The following is a 13,632-nucleotide window of genomic DNA, read 5'->3' as shown; positions in this document are numbered from 1 at the left end:
TGATGATGCTTGATTACAATATGATGTACAGTATATATTCATGGTTTTTTTTTTATTAAAACACAGTTGTTGTTTTTTTTACTGGTACATTTCTCAAAGTTGTATTGAGAAATATTTAGAAGTGTTTTGAATAGTGTATTTTTTCATCAATATATTGTATGAAGGATATGACATATGGCAGACATTAACAAATCCAAAACATCTCTACAATTCATTGCTCACCAGTACTTGAAATTATATCCATAACCCTTATGCTAACAGCTCTGATCTTTAACCTTTAAGATACTGCCACCAATTTTGAATACGACAATCACACCAATGTCTGCATGTTTTTTTATTAATGATGAGCAAAATCAATGGATAACTGCAGTGCAAAGGAACAAACAGAAATAGAGAGACAAGTCTAAAATGTAACTTAGATTAGCCAAAGCAATTGTAAAATTAAACATTTGTTCTTACAGTGCTATTGCTTCTCAACTCAATATTACAAATTACACATTCAATATCAACAATGATATAAGGAGCATGTGAAAGTGGCCAAGCCCAATACTCTCATGGTCCCTCCGATGTTTGCATAAGTTTACTACATAAGTGAAAATGATACAAATACATTCATTTATGGACAATGACAAATACAAGAGCATAAGTGTGTCCATTTAAACACTCCCAATATGATTCTAACAAAGCTATTACGATGATGATGATCCCTCCAATTTACTATATAATAGTACTATACTGCCTTTGTGTTGTTTCTCTGCCACCAATTTTTGATTGAAGACTCAAACAGAGATAAATTTACCATTTGGTTGAACTGAACAAAGTATACTTGCTTTGGACATGTAAAACATAAATGAGCATAAAACAATTAAAACAGATAAACACATCAACAAGAACTTTGTGTTTAGAAACATGACAACGGCATTTGTCAGTTTAGTACTTACACTTCCTTATTCCTTAAGGTGCAGTTCAGAAATGTATACAAGATGGTTGTATAGTTATTGCTACATATTAATATGGACAAGCAGATATTTAAGTGACAATTAAAAGTAAAACACAAAAAAGCAGAGCTCAAAACAATTATTTACAATTATTATTAGCTTAAATTGTTATATGAAATACAGCCATTCAAAATCATGACAAAGAAGCAGTAGCAGCCAGCTTATGTGACATTCAGAAATTATCATGGACTCCTGAGTTTAAAAAAAAGATGTGCAATGTATTTCACAGTATATAAATAAGGATGCAACATCATTTCGTAATATTTTTAAATTCAGGAAAAATAAACAAGCTACTAAACCGTTTCTTAAGATGACAGGACAAACAAACAGTATATATGAATGAGGACACAGAGACATAATTTGGACCCTGTAGTTTACACAGTATTAATGATGGACAGATTGATTCTTAATAGATAATGTTGACCACATATATGTTAGATAAAATGTAAACACATAAAATATTTCAAAAATGCAGCTAGATTATAAATAAACTGACAGTTTGCCTTGTATAATGAAGTGGCACCAACAGTTAATGAATTATATCTAGGTTTTAATCAAACCATGATTTTTTTTTCCATAAGTTGCAGATCATTTGTAACTTCATATTTTTGGAAGGGACCAAACAACTATAAAGCCCTACAAAATGAGTTTAAGGCAGGATATCTTTGGACTTTTTCATAATTATAATTATTAGAATGTTCCCCAGATTTAACCGTTCTTTAACAGTCTTAATCGTTTTGTACTGTGCCCTTCCTTGAATGGTTGAAAAAAATTAAATAAATCAATACCTAAACAGTAGGTGATGCAAAATGATATCCTGAAGCACACTCTGTGAGTGCCATTTAGGAAATGAGCTTCTTTTGTTTGAAGTATGTGTCAAACCTGTGCTGTGCGTAGTCCTTTAGAGAAAAACAGAAACATATAGAGACAGAAATTAGGTGAAGTTTCACATGGCTTCAGGTCAGTGACAAACTTTGAGGGGATTTGTTCTGTACACACTGCTATGTTTACAGTATACATAACTATGATGCTGTTTGAGCTCTCAGAATCAAGGATTCCTTATCCATTTATGGTACATGAACTACAAATGAATGTATAAGTGAATATTTATATTTTCAGGTGATGTACTGGTCGCCACTGATATGCAATTAATGTGATCAATTAGGGCAACAAGTAATTCCATTACAATTTAAATACACTGACAGTCCTAAATAAATCAAAGATTGTACAAGGATTAGAAAAATGTTTATGAGGTTTAGAATCTGTGTGTTGTGATACAATTTTTATATTTTACCATGTATCCAAACTCGATTTTGGAGATCTTGGCTTGAATAATGGACCACAGCCCCCAGAGGAAATGAGACGCAAGGGCAAACCTGTTTGTGCGCGTGTGATTTTTTTTTGAGAGATTGGAAGACAAACAGATAGAAAGGTTACTAGGTGGAGGGGAAAATTCATCAAACGGTACACAGTGATGTTCTTTCCAGGTTATGTCAATAAAAGTTTGATAGTAAATGCGTTTCATACCGGTTCGCCTCAATGATTATGTCCTCCTCTATCCTGGCTTGGTCTGCAGGTGCAGTTCCCCCCCTTTCTGACATATAGTGTCTGATAAAATGTAACTGAAAAACAAAGACTCTTAAAATACTATCTATAGGAATATATATATTTTTTTTATTGTGTTACAGATATTTAAAAAGGACTGACATTGTCCCCTGCTTCATGACACAATTTAGCTAATTTCAAATGACTTTGAGTCAGGATTAAAATCTTGGACAATTAAATATTATGCTGTTAAATATTAATATTGTGCGAGTCAGGCTGCTGACCTCTGCATGTAAAAGTTATTGTGATAACCTTTGACACACTTTTTATGTCACATCAGTTCCAAAACATTCCACTAGAGGTGGTAGAGTCACAAAATTATATCCAAATCATGTCCAACACAAATGATTTCTTACAACTACTTGACAAAGGTGGACAAATATCAAGCAACAAACTAATGTCAATTATATAATTTGTGATGATGCTGTACTGTGTGTGCAACAAAAACAGAGAAAAACAACAACAACAATAAATCTGGCATACAATCATTCTAAGGTTGCAGTTTTTTTTTTTCACACTTTTATGTCCCCATAAATTATTCCTTAATATACTGGATAACATTACATTCACAACTTTTATTCACAATTAAGTGAATATAACAATTAACATTTAATTCATGTTTCTTCATCTTTTCCTTTAATCAAAATGCTTGATACAAAGCATGTTTTTTTTTTAAACTGCTGTACCTAGTTATTTTATAATGTTCTTAATTTTACTTTTACTATTCGTATAGATGCTTTGGAGTGATTGTACGCAACATCTAAAGAAAATAAAATTGTAATTTTGTTTTTCAGTTGACAGCTTGTCAGTCTACGAGTTGACCTTTTTTGTGTTTTTTGCTCGTCTAATCTTTTGTAATATCAAGACAAATAATGATTAGGCTGTAATGTGTGGGTGGGCAGGTAGTGACTCACCTGCTGTTGTCTGTCAGGGTAATTCTCAACCTTTGCCTTGAAGAAGGGCCACTGGTCATATGTGTAGTCATATATCCATTCACAGAAATGATTCCCAAAATCAAAGCCTCTGCACTCAGAACAGATCAAAATCAGAGTTCTTTAGAGCTGCATTTATCATAAACTATAAAGTAGTATGCAGATGTGTGCTATATATGGTAGATTTACCTGTAGTTATAGCTGCTGTATTCAAAATCAATAAGCATTAGTTTGTCAGATGAATTCTCTCGCCCATCCAACATGAGGATATTCCCTGAGAAACAGAGAATGATTTTAAAGGTGAAAGGGCAGATATGTTACATAATGGTACAGCGTAACAGTGACTGATAGACCCGTATCAGATTACCAGATTAGACACTAGTATGTGTGTATGAATGCAAATGAGTGATCTTTTACCTTCCTGTACATCATTATGGCAGAACACAACAGGAGAGGGAGTAGCTGCCAGCAGTGACCTGACAGAGAGAGAGAGACGGCACATGATTAAGTGCTATTTTTTTCACATTGCTTTTATAAACCAGCTTTTAAAATGATTGTTTTCAGTGTTTAAAAGCCCACTGAACAAGAAGTGCAGCAATGGGCAGGAACGCACACACATACAGAGCAGTAGGTAAGCATTTCATTCAGATAAAAGTTACACAATCAAGTGTGCGTGTGTGTGTGTGTGATTGACAAAGCAAGCTGAGCATGCACAGAGTGCAGCTTCCTGTAAGTGTGCCTAATCAGTGATGCCTGGAACTGGGCTAAGGGTGCTGGCATACAACAAAGCCGTTCAAATGTTCAAATGGTCAGTAAGAAAAAACAAATTTCTTTGAAAGAAATTAATACTTTTGTTCAGCAAGGATGCATTTAAATGATCAAAAGTGATAGTAAAGATATCTATAATTAAACGAAAGATTTCCATTTCAAATAAATGCTGTTCTTTTGAACTCTCTATTCACTAAAAATCCGGATTTTTTTTATTATAAATGTTTTCACAAACATATTAAGCAGAATGGTTGTTTTTAACACTGATAATAATAAGAAATTCAAACTTTTAGAACGGAAAACTTTTAGCTGCCTCATGCATTCAATGACCTTGGACGTTTACTGTTAACTGGAAGTTTAATATCACAAAATGCTTTTCATTCAACCTCTCTGCTCTTTCTATTCACATGTCATATTTCTTACCTCAGACTCTCCAGTTCTGCAGGAAGATCATACTTCATCAGCTTCTTAAATTTCTTAATGTGAGCTTCACGCACAAATTGTATATTTTTAACTTGCTCCATGTACCTGTTCAGAGGGACAAAAACAATAATTTAACATAAACAGTCATTTAATACTGATGCCAATTTAAACATACAGTACACAGCAAACATAATAAACCACAATCTGCTTAATTTAAATATAATTTGTAAAATATTATGCTTTTTTTTCTTCTTTTTTTACCTTTCCTTTAGTGTGTAAAATTTAGTGTTAAACAATTGTAATAGTCTGTACTCCTGCTATTATTTCCATAACGTGGTGACGTCACTATGTAACACAATTGAATACGCTTGCCTGCTTTGGCTCGCCCTCAAACAAAGGTAGTTATAAGGCCAGGAATAGTTTATCACTATGCCAAGGGCAAAACATCATCACATGGACTTCCAAAAGGCAAAGGAATTTAAGAATCAGTGGTTAAAATAAATTTATGGCATATTCCTCAGCAGTACAACCACAACCTTTTGTTGTGTTTTCACCATTTTTCTAACAACCCATGCAGTTTGATGCAGGTCAGTGTGTTATATGGACATTCAGTTTTCACTGTGATGTAGAGAAATGACAGTCATAATATCACATCTGAAATGTTACAGTATTTATTTAAAATAAAGAATTACCTAAAAATACCTAAAATAAAGAATTTGCTTGCAAAGGTGATTCAGGTCGATCAGCTTCTTCTTGACTGTCATTATCGGACTTGGGCTTGAACTTTTATGATTATATGTTACTGTTGCAACAATTACAACAGACTGTGTCTGGCTGACCAATCAAAGAAGTCAATGCTTTGTGGAAGGCAGGTTTTAAAGAACCAAAACTTAAACAGAGCCCTTTAAGACAAATTTCTTCCATTAGCTTAATTAAATTTTCTAGGGCATTTTTTTGTTATTCTTCAGGTAAACTAAGAATTTAAAGTGTTAATTTTCAGTGTTAAAATTTCAACAAAACATGTCTGTTTAAAACATCTTTCCCGAATCAGCCAAACAGATAGTTAAGCTCAAAGTCACTTGAGCGCGTGAAAACAAAGTCCACTAGACAGTGCGCACGCGCTGAATGTGTCTCTGCGCTCACGGCCAAAGGAGTATACTTGGAGCGGAATGCGGAAAATGAAGTATACCAGGCCTTAAGACTTTTACCTGTCAATGTTTCCAAACAGCCATTTGGGTTCCTTGTTGAATGGCATCTCCATGCCGTGGAATCGTGCCACCTTACTGGCTATTTCAGCTGAGATCTCTGGGAACCTCAACTGCTCTGTACGCAAACGATCACTCTGTGGAAAAGAAGCAGATCTGACTTATCACTCTTACAATGCAGAAATATGTAGAATGTAAAATGTTTGATCTATGATTAAGGTTTGAAAATCACTCCATAGAATGACTGTATTATTCAAGAGTTGCTGTGTTTAAAGATTCATTTTAAAACATGCATATAGGATCTGGGATTTTGGTGTAAGACTCACAGGCAAGTACTGCTCAAGACGGCCTTCTGGGAAAATGCCATAGAGCCGTGGGCCCAACTCTCTCTCTGCTAAAATGGCAAACATCACACTTTCCAAAACAAGAGAATCCACTCCCTGTGTGTGCATATGAACAATTAATTAGATAGCCATTAGTTATATAAGAGCGAATTGACAACATTGGGCAATAAAGATCTTGCCTAAGATATAGACTCCTATCAGCTTGCTTTTGCAACTGTATTTTTGGTCTACTGAATGTGATCAGGGTGGCCTACCTGCAGAATGGCCCCGTAGATCCGGAGCAGAACTCTTCGAGGTTCAGTCCCGGCAGGCTGAACATCGTTTGGTAAACTGCACATATACAGCAGGTTACTGAGTCCTCCACTGCAGGCACAAACAAAAGCAGTATCATACACAGTTTATATAAGGTCGATATTTAATAAGAATAAATAGTGGATCACTGCTTTACTGATTTCATGGATCAAAAGATAAGACACATATGTATTATAAATATAGGCACGGGTAAATATGAAATGCTCTTGTTTAGGACATATGATTATTCAGAATCTTAAATACATATATATGAACTTTCATAACCCATTTATTACCTTACTATTTTGATCCGAAAGTCATGTTCTGGTATAGCCTTCCAAGACCCGGACAGAAAGTCTCGGCACCAGGTGAACGCCCTCCTTTTAGTATCCGGGTCCACATCCACGTTACGCCCGTCCATGTGTGACTCCGCTTCAGAGTCATCATCCCCGTTAGTGCCGCGCGGACTGCCGGTTCTCGGATGTCTCTCTTCGGCCACCATCAGAAAGTCTGCGCCAGAAGGTCTGTCCGAATCCGCGTCATCTTTAACGCATCTGCCTACATTGCCAGCACCATCACTCATGTAATTCACTTTTTGGCCCGAATTCATAGTCTTACGTGGTAGAAAACCCAATGCTCCTTAAAGAGAGTGAGAGAACCGAACCGCTAACGTTATAACCAAGGACACCGAACCGCCCCAGAAGCAGCATTCATTGAACTTGATAAACGCACCTACACCACTGTCACGAGCGCACAATCTGAAACATATAATCGCTCGCGATATCAGAACTGCGTTTACAGCGAGAGAAACAGCCGTTGGATTAAAAATATCAGAAAAATCAATAGCTATTTTTTCCACCTTACCTTTCCTTAAATGTTACATTAACTTCACAGACGTAGTAACAAACTGTAAAGGCTGTTCATTTAATATCTCCGCACTACAACTTCCACTACTTCCTTCTGAAGTAAGCCGCTAGCGTTGACATTGCAGAATGCAGAGAGACTTTAGAAGATTGACATTTTTTTTAACCAATCAGATTTGGATACTGCGGCACGCGACCCATTTCTAAGTACCGCCCCCTTAAAACCAGGGCGCTGAATCAATGGAGAGCCTAAGTCCCGCCCCTCCGCTTCCGGCTCATGGGACCTTATTTCGGAAAAAATATGTATGGTAGTCAATGGCGAGGGACTACTTATCTTTTGATTCCGTCTGAACTGTGCCCTGAATTACACATATGATGTTTGTCAATTTAAAAGATAATTATGAAAGTCAAGAAAGTCGCAGCTTGTCATAAAACAGAAGAGTAACATTTAGTTTTATGTGAAAATCGCTCAATGAACTACATCTCTCGTCTCGCACTAAATGTACGTCACCGTCCGTTGCTCGTATGTGTTTAGTGTCTGGTACAAAACACTCAGGAATGACGGCATAACGTTACGATTATAACGTAAGACTATAGAAAAAAATGACAGACGTTAGCTTCATTCATTGAGAGAAAAGGTACGACGTCACATGTGCGCCTTTTGGGTTTGTAGTCTTTGCAATTACGTATTTTCACAGTCTTATAACGTTACCTCAACAGTTTTACATCAAACTGCGACTTTCTTGACTTTTATTCAGAAAGGGGCATTCCCAGAATTTCTATTAAATGCCATTTGCTTACATTTGATTTAAAAACTAAGATTCTTTTATTTATCTAGGTTATGTTTATTTATTAAGGACTATTTATTTTACATTGGTGTGTTACATCATATTCTGTTTAGTTAATGTTTATAGCATTATTTTAGTTCAATATGTGTCTGTCACGGTTCATGAATTCACTGACTCTTTCTCGCCCTGTGTAGCTGTGTGTGTCCGTAGCATGGTCGCTGATCGCCGACCAGCGGCGCCAGCTGCATCTTATCAACGGCGCCTATTTATAGGCCTACTCACAGTTTTCCTCTTGTGTTTGTCAGATCGTTGTCAGTTCGGATCGTTCTGCCTTCTTCCACGGAGGATTATCTTCTAGTTCCTGAGTCGGTTTCGGATATCGTGTTGGACATTCTTTATTCTTTCTACCACACGGAGGACCGGGTTGTTCATCGGCGTCCCTGCGCTGCCAAGAGCGACTATGCGGGCACTTGTATCACCTGACCACTCATGTCTATTCTGCCGACTTGTTTATCAATAAACATCCTTTTTACTTGCTATTGAATCCGCTGTTTTACTGAACGTAAAAGTAACATGGTTGAAATTGAAATGTAGCCTATACTGTTCAGCCAACAGTGCAACGTTATGGAAAAAGCAGAAATGGTCCTGACCTCAGATTACAGGAGTTTATTTTTCAGGCGTAAATAAGAACAACAGGGGTGGGCAACTTCGGTCCTGGAGGGCCACTGTCCTACAGAGTTTAGCTTCAACCCTAATCAAACACACCCGAACAAGCTAATCAAGGTCCTCAGGATTACTAGAAAATTACAGGCAGGTGATTTTTTCAGGGTTGGAGCTAAACTCTGTAGGACAGTGGCCCTCCAGGACCGAAGTTGCCCACCCCTGCGGTAGACTATTGCTGCAGAGCCGTATGTGGCATTCTACAGACTTATGGGGGAGCAATGGGGTCAGCTAACTCAAAATAATGGGTAAAAGCCATGGATGAGGAAATCCAGTCCCTGAACGAGAACAAAACCTTTACCCCGACAAGTTGCATGATAGGCTATAAAGTCGCAATTGCGTGTTATAAAGTCAGAATTGTGAGATATAAACTATTCTGAGGTAGCCTAGCTAAAAAAAAAAAAGTCCGTCTTTTTTTCCCTTAGAATTTGACTTTGTATCTCACAATTGTGAATTTATATCTCACAGTTCTGAGAAAAGATGTCAGAATTGCGTGATATAAACTCGCAATTATGTGTTATAAAGTCAGAATTGCGTGATATAAGTCGCAATTGTGAGAAAAAAAGTCTTGAAGAATTCTGACTTTATTTCACGCAATTCTGACTTTATATCTCGCAATTCTGACTTTATAACACGCAATTGCGACTTTATTTCACGCAATTGTGACTTTATTTCACGCAATTCTGACTTTAGGCTATATCTCGTAATTCTGACTGCAATTCTGAGAAATAAAGTTAGAATTGCGAGATGTAAACTCGCAATTATAAAAAGTCGCAATTATCTTTTAAAATGTTTTATCTGTGGCGGAAACAAGCTTCCATATCAAACGGAGGATGCAAACAGGTGAGTTATTTTACTTCATATCCTTTAATATTAAGGCTGTCAGTATCCAGATCTAAGCTTTTAAAACACTTCAGGTTACATGGTCACGGACACTCATATATACATTTCCTTACTGCCCATGCACTTTTAAAACATGGAATGCGTTGTGGTCCCTCGAAACTTAAGCAGGTTATCAAGGTGCTGATGGACAGAAACATTTACGCACAGGAGGCATGAGCTTATCGGGGTCGGCCCTATGTTCCCACATTTCTAAGAATTTTTTTTTTTTTTTTTTTCGATTTGTCTAAACCCCAGTTACGGGTAGGGGTGGGGTCAGATTATCGAAGATTTGCGTTTCATCGCTGAATGAATAGGTAGCCACTAGCCAGCACTCTTTAGAGGTAGGCCTAATAATTACTTGGATGGTTATTGTATGCAATTCCAAATTATAAATTGAAGTCCTTTAGATGTAATTCAGGTTCATGTTCGTTTGTAATAATTTTGTATGTCTGTAAGTGCTGTTAAAGAAATACTGTAAGTGTTGGTGTATGATAATATTGTAAAGACTGTCACAAATTTATCAGCAACCAACCTGATTTGTCCTTTTTGATCATTTCTGAATTCATCATAATTTTAAATCTGACAATATTCACTATAGATTCAAAGAATTTTCACCCAAAGATGAAAATTCAGTCATTATTTACTCAGCTTCATGTCACTGAATCTCTTTTGTTTTTCGCTTTTCTGAACTAAAAAGGTGAATTATGGCCAGTTTGTCCTGCTCATTTCTTTCCATACAATACAAGTCAATGGTCAGTTCTTGTTCTGAAGCTTCAAAAGTTACATGGAATTGTTTGATGCTATTGAACCTTCGGAAGAAGAACTTTGACTGTCATTGTAATGACAGAAATGAGCAGGAAAAACAGGTCAAATTCTATTTCCTAGGAAGAAAAAAAGACTTAGGGAGTTTCAATAACATAAGGATAACTTATTAGTTTACTTGTAAACTACTGTTTACAGTATTACAGGTTGTTCTCTGAATTTTGAGGCCTTCACAGATGCAGATAATTAATTTTTTAGCTCTTCTAGAAATAACAGTGGGATCATTTGTGTTAATTCTTCTGGACACTGCTTATTTCTCTCATTGTTCAGAATGACACCATTGGAAAAAGGACGTGAATGCATCCTGAAAAGCACTTGCCGTTTACCTGGACGAGGGCCCCTCAAACCTTGTGAAGGAGTCAACCAGTGCATGGTACATTTTTTACATTATTATTTACAATAAAAATTATTGTATGTTTCTCTAAAACCAACTCCCCCTTTCACCCCTGATCTGTTGTTAATTGTTTCTTTTTGTATTTGACTTTTTTTTTTAGGATGTTGAACATGATGAAGCCCTAACCTCGATATGCAAGACCACCCATAGGAATCTATGTGGTCGGACATGAAGGGGCAGAGGCTACAGATCCTTACAAAGATGTTGGCATCATGATTTAAGGCATCTAAATACAGGAAAACTTGAACAATGTGCAAATGTGTGTTCTTCGATGCTTGTTCTCAGGGTTCGAATTATGATTTCATCTTTGTGGGGGTCTCTAAAAAAAAAAAAAAAAAAAAAAAAAGAGTAGCCTATGAGCAGGCTTAATAATGTAATATAAAAATATAAAAATGTGTAAATATAAGACAAATTTAATTAAAAAAAAAAAAGCGTTGGTAACACAATTCAATTTAAATAGTACATTTGGTTTAATGAGGTCTAAGATGTTGTGAGTTGTAGAATTTTCACGTGAGTAAATAAATAGATCCGACAGTTTTAAACGTGTACTTAAGTGGTCCAGTGGTAGAACTTTTGCCAAGCGTGTCAGAGGTTCTGGGTTCGAATCCGTACTCATATAGTTTTTTTTTTCTTTTTATCAAATCCGATTATGTTTATCAGTATATCAGGCAGAGACTCGTTTGTGTGCATTTTGTTTTGTAATTTCACTGGAACGAATAGAGTCTCCACAACGGATTGAAGCGAGTGAAGACTGTGCGCGAGCCACAAACAAACACAGTATCCGCGCCACTGATCGCAGCGGCAACGAGCACTTTGATCACTTGATTTAAGCATAAGGATGTAGTGTGATGACGATCCGAGATCCCGTGAGATCCATGTGTTTGGCATCTTGTCCTATCTTTTAAGTCACGCTACAGTAGTCCGAAGGAAAAAGTGCTTTATTTGTAATTTAAAATAATGGTGCTGATGATGATCTCCTCTGGCCAACGAGCGAACAGTGTATGATTATGATCCAGACAGCGTTACAGGTCAGAAGTCAGATTGGTCGTGTCGATGAGGCCTTCACAGGGCTGATGAGGCTGGCACTTCAGGATGCGTCTTGGTTAGGTCCAGGTGCAGATCCACCATCTGATCTGGATACGGCCGGGGTCCACCTCACTTCAGGAAACGGAGAGACTGGTTGACACTTCAGTACTGTGTTGTCGTCGCGTCCAGGCGCAGGTCCTTCATCGAATCTGGATACGGCCTGGATCCGGCGTAAGAGGAGAGACTAGTTGACACTTCAGGACTGCGTTGTCGTCGCATCCAGGCGCAGGTCCTTCATCAGTTCTGGATCCGGCGGACTGCGGTAAACCTTGGTATAAACAGAGAGACTAATATTAGCGTAGACGCCATTCTTCTTATGATGTAATGAGTACATCAGGATTTATGGGAAGTGTTCCCGGTTCCGGCTGGCCTAATCTATGCAGCCTAATATGGAATTATAGAAGTCTATAATGTGTTAGTCATGTTAGGTCAAAGAGATGTGTTTTTAGTCTAGCTTTGAACTGATAGAGTGTGTCTGCTTCCCAGACAATGTTAGGAGGACTGTTCCAAAGTTTTGGTGCTAAATAGGAGAAGGATTTACCGCCAGCAGTCGATTCTGATATTCTAGGTATTTTCAACTGGCCGGAATTTTGAGATCACAATAGACGTGAAGGACTATAATGTGTTAAGAGCTCGCTCAAGTACTGCGGAGCAAAACCATTTAGTGCTTTGTAAGTAATCAGCAATATTTTACAATTTATACGATGTTTAATAGGGAGCCAATGCAGTTTTGACAGAACAGGGCTAATATGGTCATACTTCCTGGTTCTGGTAAGAACTCGAGTTGCTGCGTTTTGGACCAGCTGTAATTTGTTTATTAAGCGTGCAGGGCAACCACCCATTAGAGCATTACAATAATCTAGCCTTGAGGTCATGAACGCATAAACTAATTGTTCCGCATTTGTCAATGAGAGCATATGACGTAATTTAGATATATTTTTAAGATGGAAAAATGCGGTTTTACAGATACTAGACACGTGACTTTCAAATGAAAGATTGGTATCTAAGAGCACACCCAGGTTCCTAACCGACGACGAAGACTTGACAGAGCAGCCATCAAGTGTTCGACAGTATTCTAGGTTATTATGTGAGGACGTTTTTTGTCCAATAATTAGAATCTGTTTTTTCAGAATTTAGAAGTAGGAAATTACTAGTCATCCAACTTTTTATATCAGCTATGCATTCCGTTTATTTTGTGAATTGGTAAGTTTCGTCAGGGCGTGAAGAAATATAGAGCTGAGTATCATCAGCATAACAGTGAAAACTAATGCCATGCTTCCTAATGATATCTCTTAAGGGTAGCATGTACAGAGTGAACAGCAACGGTCCTAGTACTGAGCCTTGTGGTACGCCATACTGAACTTGTGATCGATAAGACATCTCTTCATTTACTACTACAAACTGATAACGGTCAGATAAGTATAATTTAAACCATGCTAATGCAATTCCACTAATGCCAACATAATTTTTGAGTCTATTTAAAAGAATGTTGTGGTCGATAGTGTCAAATG

The 13,632-nt window shown here is 37.1% G+C and overlaps 1 protein-coding gene across 2 annotated transcripts; it reads right to left on the bottom strand.

Annotated features, from left to right (window-relative positions):
• Window positions 1-319: 319 nt before the first annotated feature.
• chkb (choline kinase beta) lies at window positions 320-8,967 on the bottom strand. 2 transcript variants are annotated; one of them, XM_084408967.1, is made up of 12 exons: window positions 8,500-8,967; window positions 6,863-7,205; window positions 6,530-6,638; window positions 6,258-6,371; window positions 5,935-6,068; window positions 4,727-4,831; window positions 3,953-4,011; window positions 3,725-3,809; window positions 3,518-3,626; window positions 2,526-2,620; window positions 2,293-2,374; window positions 320-1,897 (listed from the first exon to the last, which is right to left on the bottom strand). In XM_084408967.1, the coding sequence occupies exons 2-12, from the start codon at window positions 7,174-7,176 to the stop codon at window positions 1,841-1,843; spliced, it is 1,263 nt and encodes a 420-aa protein (XP_084265093.1). In that variant the 5' UTR covers window positions 7,177-7,205; window positions 8,500-8,967; the 3' UTR covers window positions 320-1,840. The 2 variants fall into 2 exon arrangements, with proteins under 2 accessions (XP_084265093.1, XP_084265092.1); XM_084408966.1 differs by lacking the exon at window positions 8,500-8,967 and adding an exon at window positions 7,431-7,552.
• Window positions 8,968-13,632: the final 4,665 nt, after the last annotated feature.

This window comes from Rutilus rutilus, assembly GCF_951802725.1.
Source record: "Rutilus rutilus genome assembly, chromosome: 5".
NCBI classification, from domain to species: Eukaryota; Metazoa; Chordata; class Actinopteri; order Cypriniformes; family Leuciscidae; genus Rutilus; species Rutilus rutilus.
This window is presented reverse-complemented; position numbering and strand designations above follow the sequence as displayed.

What these genes read in the sequence shown, in the direction of transcription:
- chkb (XM_084408967.1), bottom strand. Translation starts at nt 7,176, where the DNA reads ATGAATTCGGGCCAAAAAGTGAATTACATGAGTGATGGTGCTGGCAAT. An exon ending in CTGTTTGGAAACATTGACAG is followed by an intron (nt 4,832 to 5,934) that starts GTAAAAGTCTTA and finishes CCCTCTGAACAG; the next exon opens with GTACATGGAGCAAGTTAAAA. An exon ending in TACAGCAGCTATAACTACAG is followed by an intron (nt 3,627 to 3,724) that starts GTAAATCTACCA and finishes TTCTGAGTGCAG; the next exon opens with AGGCTTTGATTTTGGGAATC.